This window comes from Aphanomyces invadans, assembly GCF_000520115.1.
Source record: "Aphanomyces invadans strain NJM9701 unplaced genomic scaffold supercont1.9, whole genome shotgun sequence".
NCBI lineage: Eukaryota > Oomycota > Saprolegniomycetes > Saprolegniales > Verrucalvaceae > Aphanomyces > Aphanomyces invadans.
Genome location: NW_008580154.1, coordinates 1,113,238 through 1,126,489, shown reverse-complemented (window position 1 = coordinate 1,126,489; position 13,252 = coordinate 1,113,238). Strand labels below are relative to the sequence as shown.

The window sequence follows — 13,252 nt, the reverse complement described above, 5'->3', positions numbered from 1 at the left end:
CTAAAATGGGTGTATTTCGCTGATTTCCGCACTAATAGTGGAATAATTGGGTTGACAGTGCATATTTCAAACGAATACAAATGCATACAAATAACAAAGCATTTTTATCCATATCAGTATCCAGATAATTATCCGGACAGCCACGCATTCTCCACCATTTGATTTGGTCAACTTTGGTTTTGCCCCTCCGCGTCGATCCGTCGCGATGTTGAGCCGCTTCTCCTTGGCCCGTACGATGGCGGGCTTGTCAATCGCCCCCAAGGCGTCAGCTATCCTTCCTGCTGGAGTACAAACCATGTTTTCGTCGTCGCGTTTCATGTCGACGGAAGCAGCTGAGGAGATTGCGTTGCCTTCAATCGAAGACGCCGTAGAGTTTCGATCGGTCAAGACTGTGAAGAAGGAAATTCGTGTGAGTCCTCGCAAGCTGTCCATGCTGGCTCAACAGATCCGTGGCCTCACGGCCCCTGAAGCATTGGTCCAGATGCAATTCTCGCCCAAGCGCAAGTCGACGATTGTAAAGAAGACAATCCAAAACGCTGTCAACTTGGCCGACATTTACTACGGCATTGAACCCAGCGCGTTGAAGATCGAACAAGCCTTCGTTACCAAGGGCATGTTCTTGAAGCGAGTTAAGTTCATGGGGCGAGGTGCGCATCTGCAAATTGTCACGCCTTTTGTCGATCCTACTGATCATGTTGTGAATAGGGAACACTGGTATCAAGCATCGAGGGCACAGTCATTTGACCATCATTTTGCGCGAATTCGACCCGGCAACTGTTCCCATCAGCAAGTCCAAAGCTCGCAAGCTCGCGTACAAGGAGGCTGCTGCCAAGAAGACCGCTTCTGTTGCCGAATCCACCGCGACTGAAACCGCATAAGCCAGGCATCCCATGTTCAATATACGCTAGCTAGTCCTATCGTGTTATTTGTACGGTCTCGGTAGGACGGGTTATCGCGGCGGAAGTGCTTGCTTGTCAAACATGGTCCCGTGAGGCCATCGTTGAGTCCGAGTCGAATGCCTGGGCGAATCTTTGCCCACTGTAGCGGTGACCGAGAATTGCCCATGTGAAGTAGCGGCTTCGAGCATCCTTGAAGAGGGTTACATCGTTGTCAAGATGGCGCACTTGGAAGAAGGGGGGGCGCGCGCTGTTTGCTAGTGAAGTGAGGACATCGAGTTTGTGTATTTGAGTGCCGAGACCAGTTGAAAGTGCAGCCCCCAACTGGTTCAAGGCTTCAGAACGTAGCCGAAAGTGGCGAGAGGGGAAAACTGAGCCCAAGTGTTCCAAATCGTCCGCTCGAAAGTACATTTTACAGTACTCGTCGGCACGTTGCGGCCTCAGCTGAGGCGTCTCCTCCGTGACGGCCAACGCTGGTCGTGTACGCGCCCGCGCTTTGTTTGTTGTACGATTTTCCACATTGAATCTTGGTCCTGCATGATGACCATACATCCCCGAACGCACTTTTCAAACGCCCCGTGCCATGGATGGTTTTTGACAAGATCGAGTGCCAACATGTGAGATATTCGCCTTGGTTTCGAACTTTTCGGGTACTTTTTGCTCGGATATGGTCGACTGTGTGAAGCTGAAATTGGGACAGCAGTACCACCTTCTGTCATCAAGAGTTCAACGTGGTTCAAGTTGCGACTAACGTTGCAGGTGTGCCACACACATCAATTTCGCCCCACGCCGACACCACCAAAGCCGAGGTCGATGTGGAAGATGCGCTGGGCCGATTCCAAGCTCGCCGTGGGGTTGCTGCTCCTCATTATTTCTCGCAGTGTCGACCGAGTCTACTATACGTACGTGTCGTGACTACCTGACGCATCCCAGACAACCCCGCGGCATAGGCGCATCACCTACGACTACAACGAGTTCCTCTGGTACTTCTCCAACATCATTTGCCCCATTGCGTACCTTGTCACGTCATGGCCCGTGGTTTGGTACAAGATGTGGTTCACTCGTACGTCAACCGACATGCGCTACCGGCGTGACATCTGACGGTCTGTTTCAGAGGAAATCACGACTGAGATGACCTCGTTCCCGCATTACAAGTTTGCCATCATGGGTCTCTTCGACACTCTGTACAACCTTCTCACGGCATTCCCCACGCCGCACATTGGGTACGCTCTCTGTCGTCACAGGCATCCCTCAACATTGTACATTCAGTGGCAACATGTCCAACGCCTTGAACCAACTCAACCTTCCGTTTAACATGATCTTGTCTGCGATCCTGCTCTCGACGCGATACAAGCGATCACACTACATGGGCGCAGTCCTCGTCCTGTACGGCGCACTGGTCACGATGATTCCCGTGTTCCGCAACGAAGTAGCGGCGAATATGCCGGATCCATCCATGTTTTGGATCCTCTTTTACATTATCGGGTTGCTTCCCGCCGCCGGCTCAAACGGTTCGTCGCTTTCCTGAATCTGTCGCCTTTCCGTCATCTCACCGGTCGCTGATTGATGCGCAGTGTACAAGGAGGTCGGGCTCAAGGACGTCGATCTCGATATTTGGTACGCCAACGCATGGATCAGCACATACCAAATCCTGTGGGGCGCGCTCACGATCTGGACGATTCAGGCATGATATGGTTTTGGCGAAAGGTTAGTCTGACATGCTGCTGTAGCTGCCTGCTTTCTCGGACCCTCCGGTCTCATGGCAAGACTTCCCCAACTACATCTCTCAAGCACACAACTGCTTCATCGGCAACCCCGCGACCTTCAACGGCAAGGAGCTGCCCTGTAACAATGGCGTGTTTGTCACGTTCATGTGGTACATCTTGTTCAACTGCGTGTACAACCAAGTAAGTTGGCACTCCTGACGGCATCGCGAGATTGCACGAACCACTTCTTGCCGTAGATCATGCTGTACGTGTTCAAGGAAGGCAGCAGCGTGCTTTTTGTCGTGTCCTCTGCCGTTTGCCTTCCATTGACCGATATCTTGTACATGGTGCCGTTTATTGCAGGCCCCAAGGCGTCGCAGACGTTCACTATCTACGATGGGTTTGCGCTGTTTGTCCTCATCATGGGGATGCTCGTATACCATTCAGAGAAGGAGGAGCGCGTGGAGGCTGCGACGTCGACGCAGAAATCCCCCATGTTTTCTTCGCCAAGCTTGCGCCAAGCGCAGTTGATGCGCGGCCGACGCAAGTCGGGACGGGTAGGTGGCTCTGCCTTGGCGCTGCGTGCGCCCACTGTCAAGTACGGCACTGTGAAAGACTCTGGCAACGTGGTCTAAAGTCTTGTTGGCCGACTCCAGGACACACCACGTCGACGGTAACTTTATCTCGGATAACATCGACAACGAGAGAAGTTTATGCATCCAAGCTTGGATTGGTACTGAGGTGCCGACACGAATTCAGCGCGGGAGTTGGCCAAGGCGCAAGAGGCGATCTGACTCCATCTCCCTCTCTGTGATGGACCAATTCGGTCGAAGAGATGCACCTGAATTCAGCTTCGATGAAACGAAGTAGATGCACTGTTGCCTGCTTGCTTGCGGACGATAGAATGATCCATCGCTTGAGTATGCATCACAAATCTCGTTGATGAAATGCATTGCTATGCGACGGTCAAAGCCAGTGTGTAGGTCAAGTCCAGCCGCTTTGCCTGCTTAAGTTGGGTAGACCTGGGGTTTGGGCGACGGGTGGTAGGCGTGCGGACCGCTTGTAGTTCAGCAAGAGCACCCGTGGGAGTTTCTGAATGGGGCAAGGCGATGAAAAGTTGCAGTTTACAGTCCAGTCCCGAACCGCGATTGTTGGTGGCGAGCAAATGCCGTCGCTTCCAACCTTGTCGTAGGTCCAGCGGACATCCGAATGCTGAAAATTCTCGGTGCATCCGCCCACTGCATGCATCACATCGCGAGATCTACTGGCTTCCCCATCGTAGTGCTATCAATGCAGGGGGGCTGTGGTGTCGCCCCATCGGCTCCGCGATAGACGGCTCCGGTTGCGTCTGCCCGCATCACGTCTCAAGATCCATGACGGTTCGACACAGTTGAAAGTCAAGAAATGATTGGTGTAATATGTTTCATTTATAACCAATCATGTTCAACTTCAAGTAGTGGAAACGCCACGACGACACCCCAACCATTGTGCAACCTTCCAGCAACCCGCGAGGTCGACGAGGTCGACACTATGCCAGGAGCAGCCGTGAAGAAGTGGCTCCATGATTCGAAGCTCATCATTGCGCTCGTCTTCCTTGTGCTCACTCGATGTGTTGACCGTGTCTACAACACGTACGTTAGGCATCCCCTGCCATGTCATTGCCCACTCCAGTCCTTCCTGTTCCTAGGCGCATCACGTACAACTACTCGCAATACTTGTGGTATTTTTCCAACATTATCAATCCCGTGGCATTTCTATTCTTTTGCTGGCCCGTCGTGTGGTACAAGCTCTACTACACAAGTACGTTCGTGGCGATCTAGTCACCATGGTTACCCTTCCTCGTGCCTTTTCACAGATGATATCTCGCCCGCAATGAGGGCTGTCCCGCACTACAAGTTTATAATCATGTCGTTCTTGGACATGGCCGCATGTTTGCTCAGTACTGTCCCTATTCCGCACATTGGGTACAAAGGCGATTCGTGATCGAGTTTAACACGTTGTATGCTTAGTGGCAACTTGAGCAACGTGTTGGGCCAAGTCAGTCTTCCCATTACGATGATTCTGTCGCGCTGTTTGTTGCAAACGCAGTACAAGCGTGCACACGTTGTTGGCGCCATCTTGGTTCTGTATGGAGCCTTTGTGTGTATGATTCCAATCTTTCGCGGTGAAGTCGCCCTCAACAGCCCCGACCCGTCGGCTCTGTGGATCCTACTCTACATTGTGTCGTGCATCCCATCTGCCGGGGCTAATGGTGCGTTGTTCCCGAGCCCGCTGCCACGGCTCATGGTCCTCGGTAGTGTACAAGGAAATCGGGATGAAAGACGTGGATTTGGACGTGTGGTATGCCAACGCGTGGATCAGCTTCTACCAAGTGTTTTGGGGCCTCTTGACTGCCTGGACCATTCGCGTACGAGTTTCAGTCTCGAAACCCTACTCATGTGCGTCTAGTTGCCTGCGTTTTCGGATCCGCCGGTCGCGTGGAGCGACTTTCCTTCGTACGTGGCGTCGGCGCACAACTGCTTCTTCGGCAACCCCACCACGTTCAACGGTGTCACGTCGACTTGCGGCGGCGACATTTTCACCACATACATTCAGTACATTGTGTTCAACATCGTTTTCAACTTGGTACCACGACCAAACGCTTCTATGCGATGATTTCATGGACGGCGCGATGTGTAGCTGATGATGTACGTGTTCCGAGAAGGCAGCTCGGTGCTATTTGTGATCTCGTCGGCGGTGTGCCTGCCCCTCACCGATATCCTGTACATGGTGCCTGTGTTGGCTGGTCCGTTGGCAGCCCAAAAGTTTACCATTTTCGATGGATTTGCCCTCTTCGTCATCATCGTACGTTGGACTCGTTTTGAACTCCGTCTGACCGTAGCGACGGTAGGTTGGGATGGTTGTGTATCACTCGGAAAAGGAAGAGCAAGGCGTGGGAAAGGACCGTGTCCTCAAGTCACCGCTGTACGCATCGCCCAGTGTGCGACGACTAAAGGCGAACGTCCAGTCTCGCCGCAAGAAGCTTACCCCCCGCATTGCGTCCGCTGGGTATGGCGCAGTGGCCACTGAAGATGCCGTGTAGATAGCGACGACATAGTTGAACGACGCGGCATGAAGGGATGCAAGTGCATTGTGATCGTATTTTGCCTTGAAATCGGGTTTTAAACGTGTTTCAAACATGCTGTTGAGGACACATCCTCGTTTCAATTACGTTTCAAACGCAAGATCTGGGACGCGACGCTTCGATATTTCGCGGGGATGTTGATGACCACACAACGAATTCGTCGACGCCATGAACATCAAGCAACTCTTTCTCGAGTCCAAGCTCATAGCTGGCGTGACCATCCTAGTGCTGGCACGATGTGTTGACCGCGTCTTGAACACGTAAGCCATGGTTTGAGCGTGGCTATTGACGACCCGATGACAGGCGGATCACGTACGACTACCAACAATTCCTGTGGTACTATTCCAACATCATCAACCCCATTGCGTTTCTCGTCATCACTTGGCCCGTGGTGTGGTACAAACTGTTCTTTACGAGTGAGGCTTGCACGACCTCGGCTTCATTCCGTGGCTGATGGTGATGCGATAGAGGACATCTCTCCGGAGATGAAGGCTTTCCCGCATTACAAGTTTGCAATCATGGCGTTCCTCGACATGGCCAATAGCTTCTTGTCCGCCCTGCCCACCCCCCATATCGGGTAAATCCCTCGATTGCTTTGCGCCATGCTCATGGGCAACCTTGAATAGCGGTAATTTAGCCAACGTGCTCAGCCAAGTCACGCTACCATTCAACATGATTCTGTCTGTGTTTGTGCTGGGAACGCAATACCACCGCGCGCACTTGATGGGGGCGATCTTGGTGCTCTACGGCGCCTTTGTGTGCATGATTCCCATCTTTCGAGGCGAAGTGGCGCTCAACAGTCCCGATCCCTCCTTTGGTTGGCTCTTGCTATACGTGTTGGCCATGCTTCCCGCTGCCACCTCAAATGGTACTCTCCAGTTTTCTCAATTTTTTTTGCACTGCCACCCTCATGCGACGTGGCCCAGTGTACAAGGAGATCGGCCTCAAAGACGTGGACTTGGACATTTGGTACGCCAACGCTTGGGTTAGCACGTACCAGCTTCTCTGGGGGATGCTGACGTTTTGGACGATCCAGGTACAACTGGCTAAGCAGCAAGACATTTCTCATCCGAATGAATAGATGCAAGCATTCTCGGACCCTCCTGTGACCTACTCGGACTTTCCCACGTACTTGACAGCAGCTCACGAGTGCTTCTTCGGCCACCATGTCACGTTCAACGGCGTGTCGTCGCCATGTGACGGCGACATCTTTGTCATATACTTGCAGTACATTTTGTTCAACGTGGTGTACAACATGGTAAGGATCCCGTTGATTTATGTCGAATGTCCTGACATCCCTTTGTCGACATGGTGCAGCTGATGATGTACGTGTTCAAGGAAGGCAGCTCTGTACTGTTTGTGATCTCGTCGGCAGTGTGTTTGCCGCTCACGGACATTTTGTACATGATCCCGTTCCTCGCCGGCCCCCTTGCGAAGCAGAAGTTTACCATCTTCGATGGATTTGCACTCTTCATCATTGTGGTGCGTTCAACCCATGCATTCGTCGACAGCGTTCTAAGTCGGGACTAGATGGGATTGATTCTGTACCATTCAGAGCGCGAAGAGCGTGGGAAGGAGCACGTTTCCAAGTCTCCGATGTACACGTCTCCCAGCCTTCAACGCATGAAGCAGAATGTCGAGAACAAGCGAAGCAGTGGAGGACGACCGAAGACGTCGCGTACTCGTTCAACCACAGAGAAGCGCCGTTCTGCCACGTATGGGGCGATGGATGTCGTCTAATGAGCATCTCCTTCGACGTCTGTCGCGTTCGCCACAGCGATGGTGTCGAGACATGCGGAATTCGGAGGATTCCCACTGACGCCTCATTGGCGGATTAATGCATCTAATGCATGGGACAACCATGTTTACAACCAATCAGGTCCCAGACATAGGAATGTCGTGGATGAGACATGCCAGAATTTTGACCAACCAAAATCGTTATTGATGTTGGGTGTATTTGCTCGTGGGATGCCACAAATCAATTGACTGCGCTTCGACCACCATGTCTGCCATCGTCCCTGTTGAAAGCGAAGAACACTACGCCGAGCTCACCGGCGCCGACAAGATTACCGTCGTGCTCTTCTCTGCTCCGTGGTGTGGTCAGTGCAAGCTGATCACACCCAAGCTCAACAAGCTGGCTAAAGAAGCCCCGGAAAATGTGTCGTACGTGAAAGTCGATACCACCGCCCTCGAGGACTTGAGCGTCGACTTGGGTGTGTCCGCCCTGCCCTCCGTCAAGATTTATTGCAAGGGTGAAGTGATTGGCGAATACGTCGGCTCCAAGTGGGAAAAGGTACGATTCCAGTCTCGCCGATCCTCCTCTAGTGCATTCTAACATTGTTTACACTTGTAGATTGAAGAACTGGTCGTTGCCAAGACGTCATAAACGCCCCCATATAATCCATCAAACTCATGCTGTTCGTCTCACGTTTGAATTATTTTCTCGTGGCGGCGAACTCTGCAAACAATTTGCTTGCCGTCGGGTCTTGCTGGATGTCGTCCCGAGTCGGCGTTCGGCCATTCTCCTCGATGAATGAAACTTTCCATATCTCTAAAGCAGCCTGGAGACGCGCCAATTTCTCCGCCCTGGTTTCTGGCACTGGAAGCGGCGCAGGTGCTTCGCTCAGCAAGGGTTGACACAACACACTCATCACTCGTTCTTTCGCCAGAGTGCCGTCCTCTTGCTTGATCACCTTTTTAAAGAGGTATTGAGCCGTGTCGCGAGCGATGGACCATTCAACAATTCTTATTACCTTGAGCAGTAGTTGTTCAGACGATGCGTACCCCAGAGGCACCACTAGGGCGCCGCCAGGATGCAACGAAGCGGCTAGTGCATCAATTTCATCCATGGTTTCCACAGCTACACCGACATGAATGCAGTCGAAGTAGGCATTCGGAGGCAGAATATCTTTGCCATTGCTTGCAATCCACGAAAAATTACAGGGAACCTTCGCCTTGGCCACGTTCATCGTGGAGAAGTCCACCAGTGATGGCACAATGTCAACCCCAACGACATGACCAGATGGACCAACTAGGTGTGCCATGGCAGCGGCTAAGTATCCAGAGCCACAGCCAACGTCAATGGCCTGATTGCCTGGCTGAAGGTGCGGAGCCAAGAGCTCCATGACCTGTAGGATACTGTTCAGAGTACGAGAAACGAACAAAGATTTACCTGAGCGTGCTGTTGTGGGGTCGATATGGTCGCGATTGTGCCGATCTTCAACGGACGATTGGCGTAAATGTCACTGGGACTGTAGCCAGGAAACACAAATTGGCCTCGATCTAAGCTGCGGAAGGCGTTTTGAACACGGGGGGTGACCAACACGCCTGCATTGATGAGGCTGTCGACCAAAGACGCTTGTGAGGTACCCCCGATTGAATGTCCCATGTTCATACTACCAAGAACACGATTACGACATGGACTTCAGATTCAATTGACTACCTGATGAGCAAGTCGTCAGACATGCCCCCAAGGATGGAGAATGCCCGACGGTTGTTTGGGAGCCGTGTGCGAGCGGACCGGAGCACAGCGGTGGCCAGCATCCTGTTCACTTGAGAATGTAGGAACAGTTCAATTGGTGCGTATTGTATACTATATTATATACATTATGTTGAATCCATGGTGATTGGATATAAAATTCAGATTGTCGCGCTCGGATTGGCTCAATGCAGATGAGAGCAATAAGTGGTGGGGCCAATCGATTCGTCCATGTCTGGGACTTCAATCGTGAAAGGAAAGATGGCGCCGATGACCAAGGAGAAACTCCATGAGCGTGAAGCAAAGGAGGTGGCGCAGTTGACGGAGCGAATTGGACTTGAGACGCCGGAAAGAGGGTCACAGATCGATGATATCGAGTCCTTTGACATGCTTCCTCTGTCCATCGCGACGAAGAACGGCTTGAAACGTGGCAAGTTCACCAAACCGACCAAGATTCAAATTGGTACCATTCCGCACGCCTTGGCAGGGTACGCGTCTTGCTTCGAAACACTCATTGTACTCAATCTTCATGTAGTCGTGATATTCTTGCTGCCGCCAAGACGGGGTCTGGGAAGACGTTGGCGTTCTTGATTCCCATGCTCGAGAAGCTGTACAGGCAACGTTGGGATGTAGAAGACGGCGTTGGCGCTCTCGTCATCTCCCCAACGCGAGAACTTGCCATGCAGATCTTCGAGGTGCTTCGCTCGATTGGAAAGTCACATTCGTTTTCGGCCGGGCTCGTCATCGGTGGAAAAAACTTTCAGGAAGAGCAATACCGCATCGTGAAGATGAACATTCTCGTGGCGACTCCGGGTCGATTGCTACAGCACATGGAACAAACGGCCAACTTCGAGCTGTCTAACCTGCAGGTACTCCTACCTTTCAATGCCAGAATCCTTGAGCCTCGTGTAGATCTTGATCTTGGATGAAGCGGATCGAATCTTGGACATGGGGTTTTCGAACCAGCTCACGGCCATCGTTGGGTACCTTCCTTCTGAGCGACAGACAATGCTGTTCTCGGCGACGCAAACCAAATCGATCAAAGATTTGGCACGACTCAGTTTGAACGAGCCCGAGTACATCGCAGTCCACGAAAAGTCGACGACGGCGACCCCGAGTGGCCTCGTGCAGAACTATTTGGTCTGTGATGTCGGGCAAAAGCTGGATGTGCTCTTTTCGTTCATCAAGGCGCATTTGAAGCAGAAAACAATCGTGTTTGTGTCGACGTGCCGTCAGGTACACAACCTCTAGTCTCTATATGACACTCACTAACGCCTCCTTTCCATCAGGTGCGCTTTATCCACGACGTGTTTTGCAAAATGCAGCCGGGGATTCCTCTCTCGGCGCTCCATGGTAAATACAAGCAAGGCAAGCGCGTGGATGTGTACTACAACTTCGTCAACAAGCCCGCAGGCGTCATGTTTGCCACTGATGTGGCAGCCCGCGGGCTCGACTTTCCCAACGTCGACTGGGTTGTGCAGCTCGACGCACCCGAAGACACAGCCAACTACATCCACCGCGTAGGTCGTACTGCTCGGTACATCCCCTCCACATGTTTCATGCTGTGTGTGCGAGTATTCCTTATGAATTGCTTAGGTACAACAAAAACGGGCGGGCGCTGATGCTGTTGCTCGAGTCGGAAGTCAAGGGGCTACTGTGTGGCCTCGAGGAAGCCAAGATTCCGATCTCCAAGATTGAAGTGAACCCGGCCAAGACCCAGAGCACTCATGGCAAAGTCGCGTCCATTGTAGCGGCCGACAAGGACCTCAAGGCGCTGGCCCAAAAGGCGTTCATGTCGTACGTCCGATCGATCTACCTCCAGCCGGCCAAGGACATTTTCGATGCGACGGCGCTGAACACGGACCAGCTCGCGTCATCCTACGGTCTCCCCCATGCACCCCGCATGCCGTTTCTCAAGGATGTCGCGGCGCAGACCCGAGAAGTGAATCGCGAAAAGAAGAACGTAAACCGCAAGCTCCAGTCTCTGAAAGAAAAAATCAAGGCGGAGAAGCTGCTCAAGAAACTCGGCACGTCGCAACCGTCCAAGGCGCCAGAGAGCAAAGAGTCTTCCGACGACGATGAATCGGGCGACGACAGTGCGGACAGTGATGAGGATGACAGCGATGGCGAAGATGACGACAAGGTCGATGACTCGGACGATGGGGACGACCTGCTCGTGGTCAAGCAAGTGCACAACTGGGACAAAGACGAGCATGTCGGAGACCTGGAATCGGCGCAGGAAAAGAAGAAACCCAAATCGAAGATCCGCATCCACGCGTCGAACGCTTCCAAAGTCGTGTTTGGCAAAGACGGGAACGCACTCAAACCGTTTGACCAAATGGCTTCGGCAAACGTGGACGAGTTTGCCAACGTCGACGAGCATGCCAAGCAATTTCAAGAAACAGTCGCCAAGCGATTGCTTGAAAAGGACGAAGAAGATAGACAGCTCGAGAAGGAGCGCGTGCGTGCGAAGCACACCAAGAAACGTCAACAGAAGAAGGGCGAACGCGACGAGGACGGCCAAGACGGTCCTGGTGCTGTCTTGGACCTGGGTAGCGACCAAGATGGGTCGGACGAAAGCGATGGCGCGACGGCTGATAGCGACGACGACGAGGATGAAGAAGAAGAGGATGTGTCGGAAGAGGAGAAGGACCGCCGTATGAAGGGACGGGAGGCGTTGGCATTGGAGATGATTATGGCGCGCAAGAAGCGACGCTTGGCGTAATTTGTCAAGTGTCCCCTTAATTTACTGGCCACCTCCTGAAAAATCTAGATGTGTTGGATGGCTCCACTTTCAACTTGCCGCCCTGACGGGGTTTCCTCGAAGAACCGTGACTACATGTACGAAAGACGCTCCCAAGTCCGTGTGCTTGGTAGGTACACTTCATTGAGGGTAGCGTTGTCCGTGAGGCGAAGGTACTTGACCATGGTTGGATGCAGCAGCACAAGCAAAAATGACGTAGGAGGACCTCCATCTTCGACTGCATTGGTGTCCCGGGAAGCGACGTGTGGATCGTACACACCTGGGTGTGGCCAGTAGAACTGTGCCTTGGCTGCATCACTCAATGCATTCCACTGTTCGGTTCTTGCCAACAACAGCGCGCCATCTGCGTCGCTTGGTACGACCTCCAAGTGTCCTGCAATTCGGTATTGCTCGGACGTTTGGGAGAACCACCAAACCATTTCGCAGAAAGGACTGTGTTGGATTTGGTGAACTTTGTCACTACGGGAATCTGTGATCATTTTCATGGCGAGATCTCCTGACGGCATGTCGAAGAACCCTCGAAACACGACAGTACGGCAGTGTGGGAGTCCATCCGAGTCCACCGTGGCAAGCTGCACGTAGTTGCCTCCACGAATGCCATGGCTTTCCTCAATCGAAACCTTGATCTTCTCGAACCATTGACAGTGATTTGAGCCGCTCTGACGCGGCGCCAGCGACGACGCCATCCTGGAATGGCACAGCCGCATCATCATTGACAACTCCACACTATCCGGATAATCTCTCCGAATGGCCTAATTGAATTTCGAATTGTTGGTTTGATACGATTCGCAACTTCAATTTTATCAATTATGATTGGCTAAGTAATTGGAAACATTTTCTGATTGGTGCAAGAAGTTGTGCTGGTGGAATTTTCAGCCAATTGGCATGCCACTACGATTGGAGACGTTTGTTTCAAAACTGCACATTCTAGAATGTACTACGAACTACTATTAACATTCTACAAGTATGAAAGGTACACGTGCTTTGTAAACTTCCACTGGAATCGCAGAGTCGACCACAGTGTGCTCGTGAACGTGCTATGGGGATGGTGCCGGTCTAAAGCAAGTAGATTCCGGCCGACAATGGAGTTCGCCACTTTGGAATGCGGATCTAACTTCGTCGTCATCGCCTTTTTCATCCAAGATTGGCCAACACGGCACGCTCCATGAGCGGTCCGTGTTGTCCTTGCTTCGCCTACACTGTCGGTCCTGAAAAATGAAAACCTGGGACAAAATGGAACGCAAACCGAATGCTGTGCATTTTCCAATGGTTTAGACTTGAAGG

At 52.2% G+C, this 13,252-nt stretch overlaps 8 protein-coding genes across 9 annotated transcripts; 6 read left to right on the top strand and 2 right to left on the bottom strand.

Moving 5' to 3' along the window:
* The first annotated feature begins 166 nt into the window (after nt 1-166).
* On the top strand, nt 167-917 carry H310_05513 (hypothetical protein). The gene is made up of 2 exons (XM_008870248.1): nt 167-647; nt 706-917. The coding sequence occupies exons 1-2, from the start codon at nt 206-208 to the stop codon at nt 876-878; spliced, it is 615 nt and encodes a 204-aa protein (XP_008868470.1). The 5' UTR covers nt 167-205; the 3' UTR covers nt 879-917.
* Nucleotides 918-1,655: 738 nt separating this feature from the next.
* On the top strand, nt 1,656-3,325 carry H310_05512 (hypothetical protein). The gene is made up of 7 exons (XM_008870247.1): nt 1,656-1,798; nt 1,847-1,959; nt 2,011-2,119; nt 2,166-2,407; nt 2,471-2,580; nt 2,627-2,803; nt 2,860-3,325. The coding sequence occupies exons 1-7, from the start codon at nt 1,710-1,712 to the stop codon at nt 3,235-3,237; spliced, it is 1,218 nt and encodes a 405-aa protein (XP_008868469.1). The 5' UTR covers nt 1,656-1,709; the 3' UTR covers nt 3,238-3,325.
* Nucleotides 3,326-4,098: 773 nt separating this feature from the next.
* On the top strand, nt 4,099-5,798 carry H310_05511. Of its 2 annotated transcripts, XM_008870245.1 has the most exons (8): nt 4,099-4,233; nt 4,290-4,402; nt 4,458-4,566; nt 4,612-4,853; nt 4,900-5,009; nt 5,051-5,227; nt 5,282-5,446; nt 5,493-5,798. In XM_008870245.1, exons 1-8 carry the CDS (start codon nt 4,133-4,135, stop codon nt 5,682-5,684), a joined length of 1,209 nt encoding a protein of 402 aa, XP_008868467.1. In that variant the 5' UTR covers nt 4,099-4,132; the 3' UTR covers nt 5,685-5,798. The 2 variants fall into 2 exon arrangements, with proteins under 2 accessions (XP_008868467.1, XP_008868468.1); XM_008870246.1 differs by having other exon boundaries at nt 4,458-4,853.
* Nucleotides 5,799-5,854: 56 nt separating this feature from the next.
* H310_05510 (hypothetical protein) lies at nt 5,855-7,601 on the top strand. Its single transcript, XM_008870244.1, has 8 exons — nt 5,855-5,986; nt 6,030-6,142; nt 6,195-6,303; nt 6,353-6,594; nt 6,653-6,762; nt 6,808-6,984; nt 7,044-7,208; nt 7,257-7,601. Exons 1-8 carry the CDS (start codon nt 5,895-5,897, stop codon nt 7,464-7,466), a joined length of 1,218 nt encoding a protein of 405 aa, XP_008868466.1. The 5' UTR covers nt 5,855-5,894; the 3' UTR covers nt 7,467-7,601.
* A 109-nt stretch (nt 7,602-7,710) lies between these two features.
* On the top strand, nt 7,711-8,282 carry H310_05509 (hypothetical protein). The gene is made up of 2 exons (XM_008870243.1): nt 7,711-8,019; nt 8,080-8,282. The coding sequence occupies exons 1-2, from the start codon at nt 7,729-7,731 to the stop codon at nt 8,110-8,112; spliced, it is 324 nt and encodes a 107-aa protein (XP_008868465.1). The 5' UTR covers nt 7,711-7,728; the 3' UTR covers nt 8,113-8,282.
* H310_05508 (protein-L-isoaspartate O-methyltransferase) lies at nt 8,092-9,283 on the bottom strand. The gene is made up of 4 exons (XM_008870242.1): nt 9,169-9,283; nt 8,899-9,121; nt 8,480-8,854; nt 8,092-8,419 (listed from the first exon to the last, which is right to left on the bottom strand). The coding sequence occupies exons 1-4, from the start codon at nt 9,267-9,269 to the stop codon at nt 8,162-8,164; spliced, it is 957 nt and encodes a 318-aa protein (XP_008868464.1). The 5' UTR covers nt 9,270-9,283; the 3' UTR covers nt 8,092-8,161.
* A 154-nt stretch (nt 9,284-9,437) lies between these two features.
* Nucleotides 9,438-12,690, top strand: H310_05507 (hypothetical protein). Its single transcript, XM_008870241.1, has 5 exons — nt 9,438-9,692; nt 9,740-10,073; nt 10,117-10,440; nt 10,494-10,741; nt 10,801-12,690. Exons 1-5 carry the CDS (start codon nt 9,466-9,468, stop codon nt 11,927-11,929), a joined length of 2,262 nt encoding a protein of 753 aa, XP_008868463.1. The 5' UTR covers nt 9,438-9,465; the 3' UTR covers nt 11,930-12,690.
* Nucleotides 11,842-12,693, bottom strand: H310_05506 (hypothetical protein). The gene has a single exon (XM_008870240.1). It carries the CDS (start codon nt 12,679-12,681, stop codon nt 12,040-12,042), a length of 642 nt encoding a protein of 213 aa, XP_008868462.1. The 5' UTR covers nt 12,682-12,693; the 3' UTR covers nt 11,842-12,039.
* Nucleotides 12,694-13,252: the final 559 nt, after the last annotated feature.

What these genes read in the sequence shown, in the direction of transcription:
- H310_05513 (XM_008870248.1), top strand. Translation starts at nt 206, where the DNA reads ATGTTGAGCCGCTTCTCCTTGGCCCGTACGATGGCGGGCTTGTCAATC. An exon ending in AGTTAAGTTCATGGGGCGAG is followed by an intron (nt 648 to 705) that starts GTGCGCATCTGC and finishes TGTTGTGAATAG; the next exon opens with GGAACACTGGTATCAAGCAT.
- H310_05512 (XM_008870247.1), top strand. Translation starts at nt 1,710, where the DNA reads ATGTGGAAGATGCGCTGGGCCGATTCCAAGCTCGCCGTGGGGTTGCTG. An exon ending in GTACAAGATGTGGTTCACTC is followed by an intron (nt 1,960 to 2,010) that starts GTACGTCAACCG and finishes GGTCTGTTTCAG; the next exon opens with AGGAAATCACGACTGAGATG. An exon ending in TCACGATCTGGACGATTCAG is followed by an intron (nt 2,581 to 2,626) that starts GCATGATATGGT and finishes ATGCTGCTGTAG; the next exon opens with CTGCCTGCTTTCTCGGACCC.
- H310_05511 (XM_008870245.1), top strand. Translation starts at nt 4,133, where the DNA reads ATGCCAGGAGCAGCCGTGAAGAAGTGGCTCCATGATTCGAAGCTCATC. An exon ending in TGACTGCCTGGACCATTCGC is followed by an intron (nt 5,010 to 5,050) that starts GTACGAGTTTCA and finishes ATGTGCGTCTAG; the next exon opens with TTGCCTGCGTTTTCGGATCC. An exon ending in TTGCCCTCTTCGTCATCATC is followed by an intron (nt 5,447 to 5,492) that starts GTACGTTGGACT and finishes TAGCGACGGTAG; the next exon opens with GTTGGGATGGTTGTGTATCA.
- H310_05510 (XM_008870244.1), top strand. Translation starts at nt 5,895, where the DNA reads ATGAACATCAAGCAACTCTTTCTCGAGTCCAAGCTCATAGCTGGCGTG. An exon ending in TGACGTTTTGGACGATCCAG is followed by an intron (nt 6,763 to 6,807) that starts GTACAACTGGCT and finishes CCGAATGAATAG; the next exon opens with ATGCAAGCATTCTCGGACCC. An exon ending in TCAACGTGGTGTACAACATG is followed by an intron (nt 6,985 to 7,043) that starts GTAAGGATCCCG and finishes GACATGGTGCAG; the next exon opens with CTGATGATGTACGTGTTCAA.
- H310_05509 (XM_008870243.1), top strand. Translation starts at nt 7,729, where the DNA reads ATGTCTGCCATCGTCCCTGTTGAAAGCGAAGAACACTACGCCGAGCTC. An exon ending in TCGGCTCCAAGTGGGAAAAG is followed by an intron (nt 8,020 to 8,079) that starts GTACGATTCCAG and finishes TTACACTTGTAG; the next exon opens with ATTGAAGAACTGGTCGTTGC.
- H310_05508 (XM_008870242.1), bottom strand. Translation starts at nt 9,269, where the DNA reads ATGCTGGCCACCGCTGTGCTCCGGTCCGCTCGCACACGGCTCCCAAAC. An exon ending in TCTGACGACTTGCTCATCAG is followed by an intron (nt 9,122 to 9,168) that starts GTAGTCAATTGA and finishes TGTTCTTGGTAG; the next exon opens with TATGAACATGGGACATTCAA. An exon ending in CTGAACAACTACTGCTCAAG is followed by an intron (nt 8,420 to 8,479) that starts GTAATAAGAATT and finishes CTCTTTAAAAAG; the next exon opens with GTGATCAAGCAAGAGGACGG.
- H310_05507 (XM_008870241.1), top strand. Translation starts at nt 9,466, where the DNA reads ATGGCGCCGATGACCAAGGAGAAACTCCATGAGCGTGAAGCAAAGGAG. An exon ending in ATTCCGCACGCCTTGGCAGG is followed by an intron (nt 9,693 to 9,739) that starts GTACGCGTCTTG and finishes ATCTTCATGTAG; the next exon opens with TCGTGATATTCTTGCTGCCG. An exon ending in CGCGTAGGTCGTACTGCTCG is followed by an intron (nt 10,742 to 10,800) that starts GTACATCCCCTC and finishes TGAATTGCTTAG; the next exon opens with GTACAACAAAAACGGGCGGG.
- H310_05506 (XM_008870240.1), bottom strand. Translation starts at nt 12,681, where the DNA reads ATGATGATGCGGCTGTGCCATTCCAGGATGGCGTCGTCGCTGGCGCCG.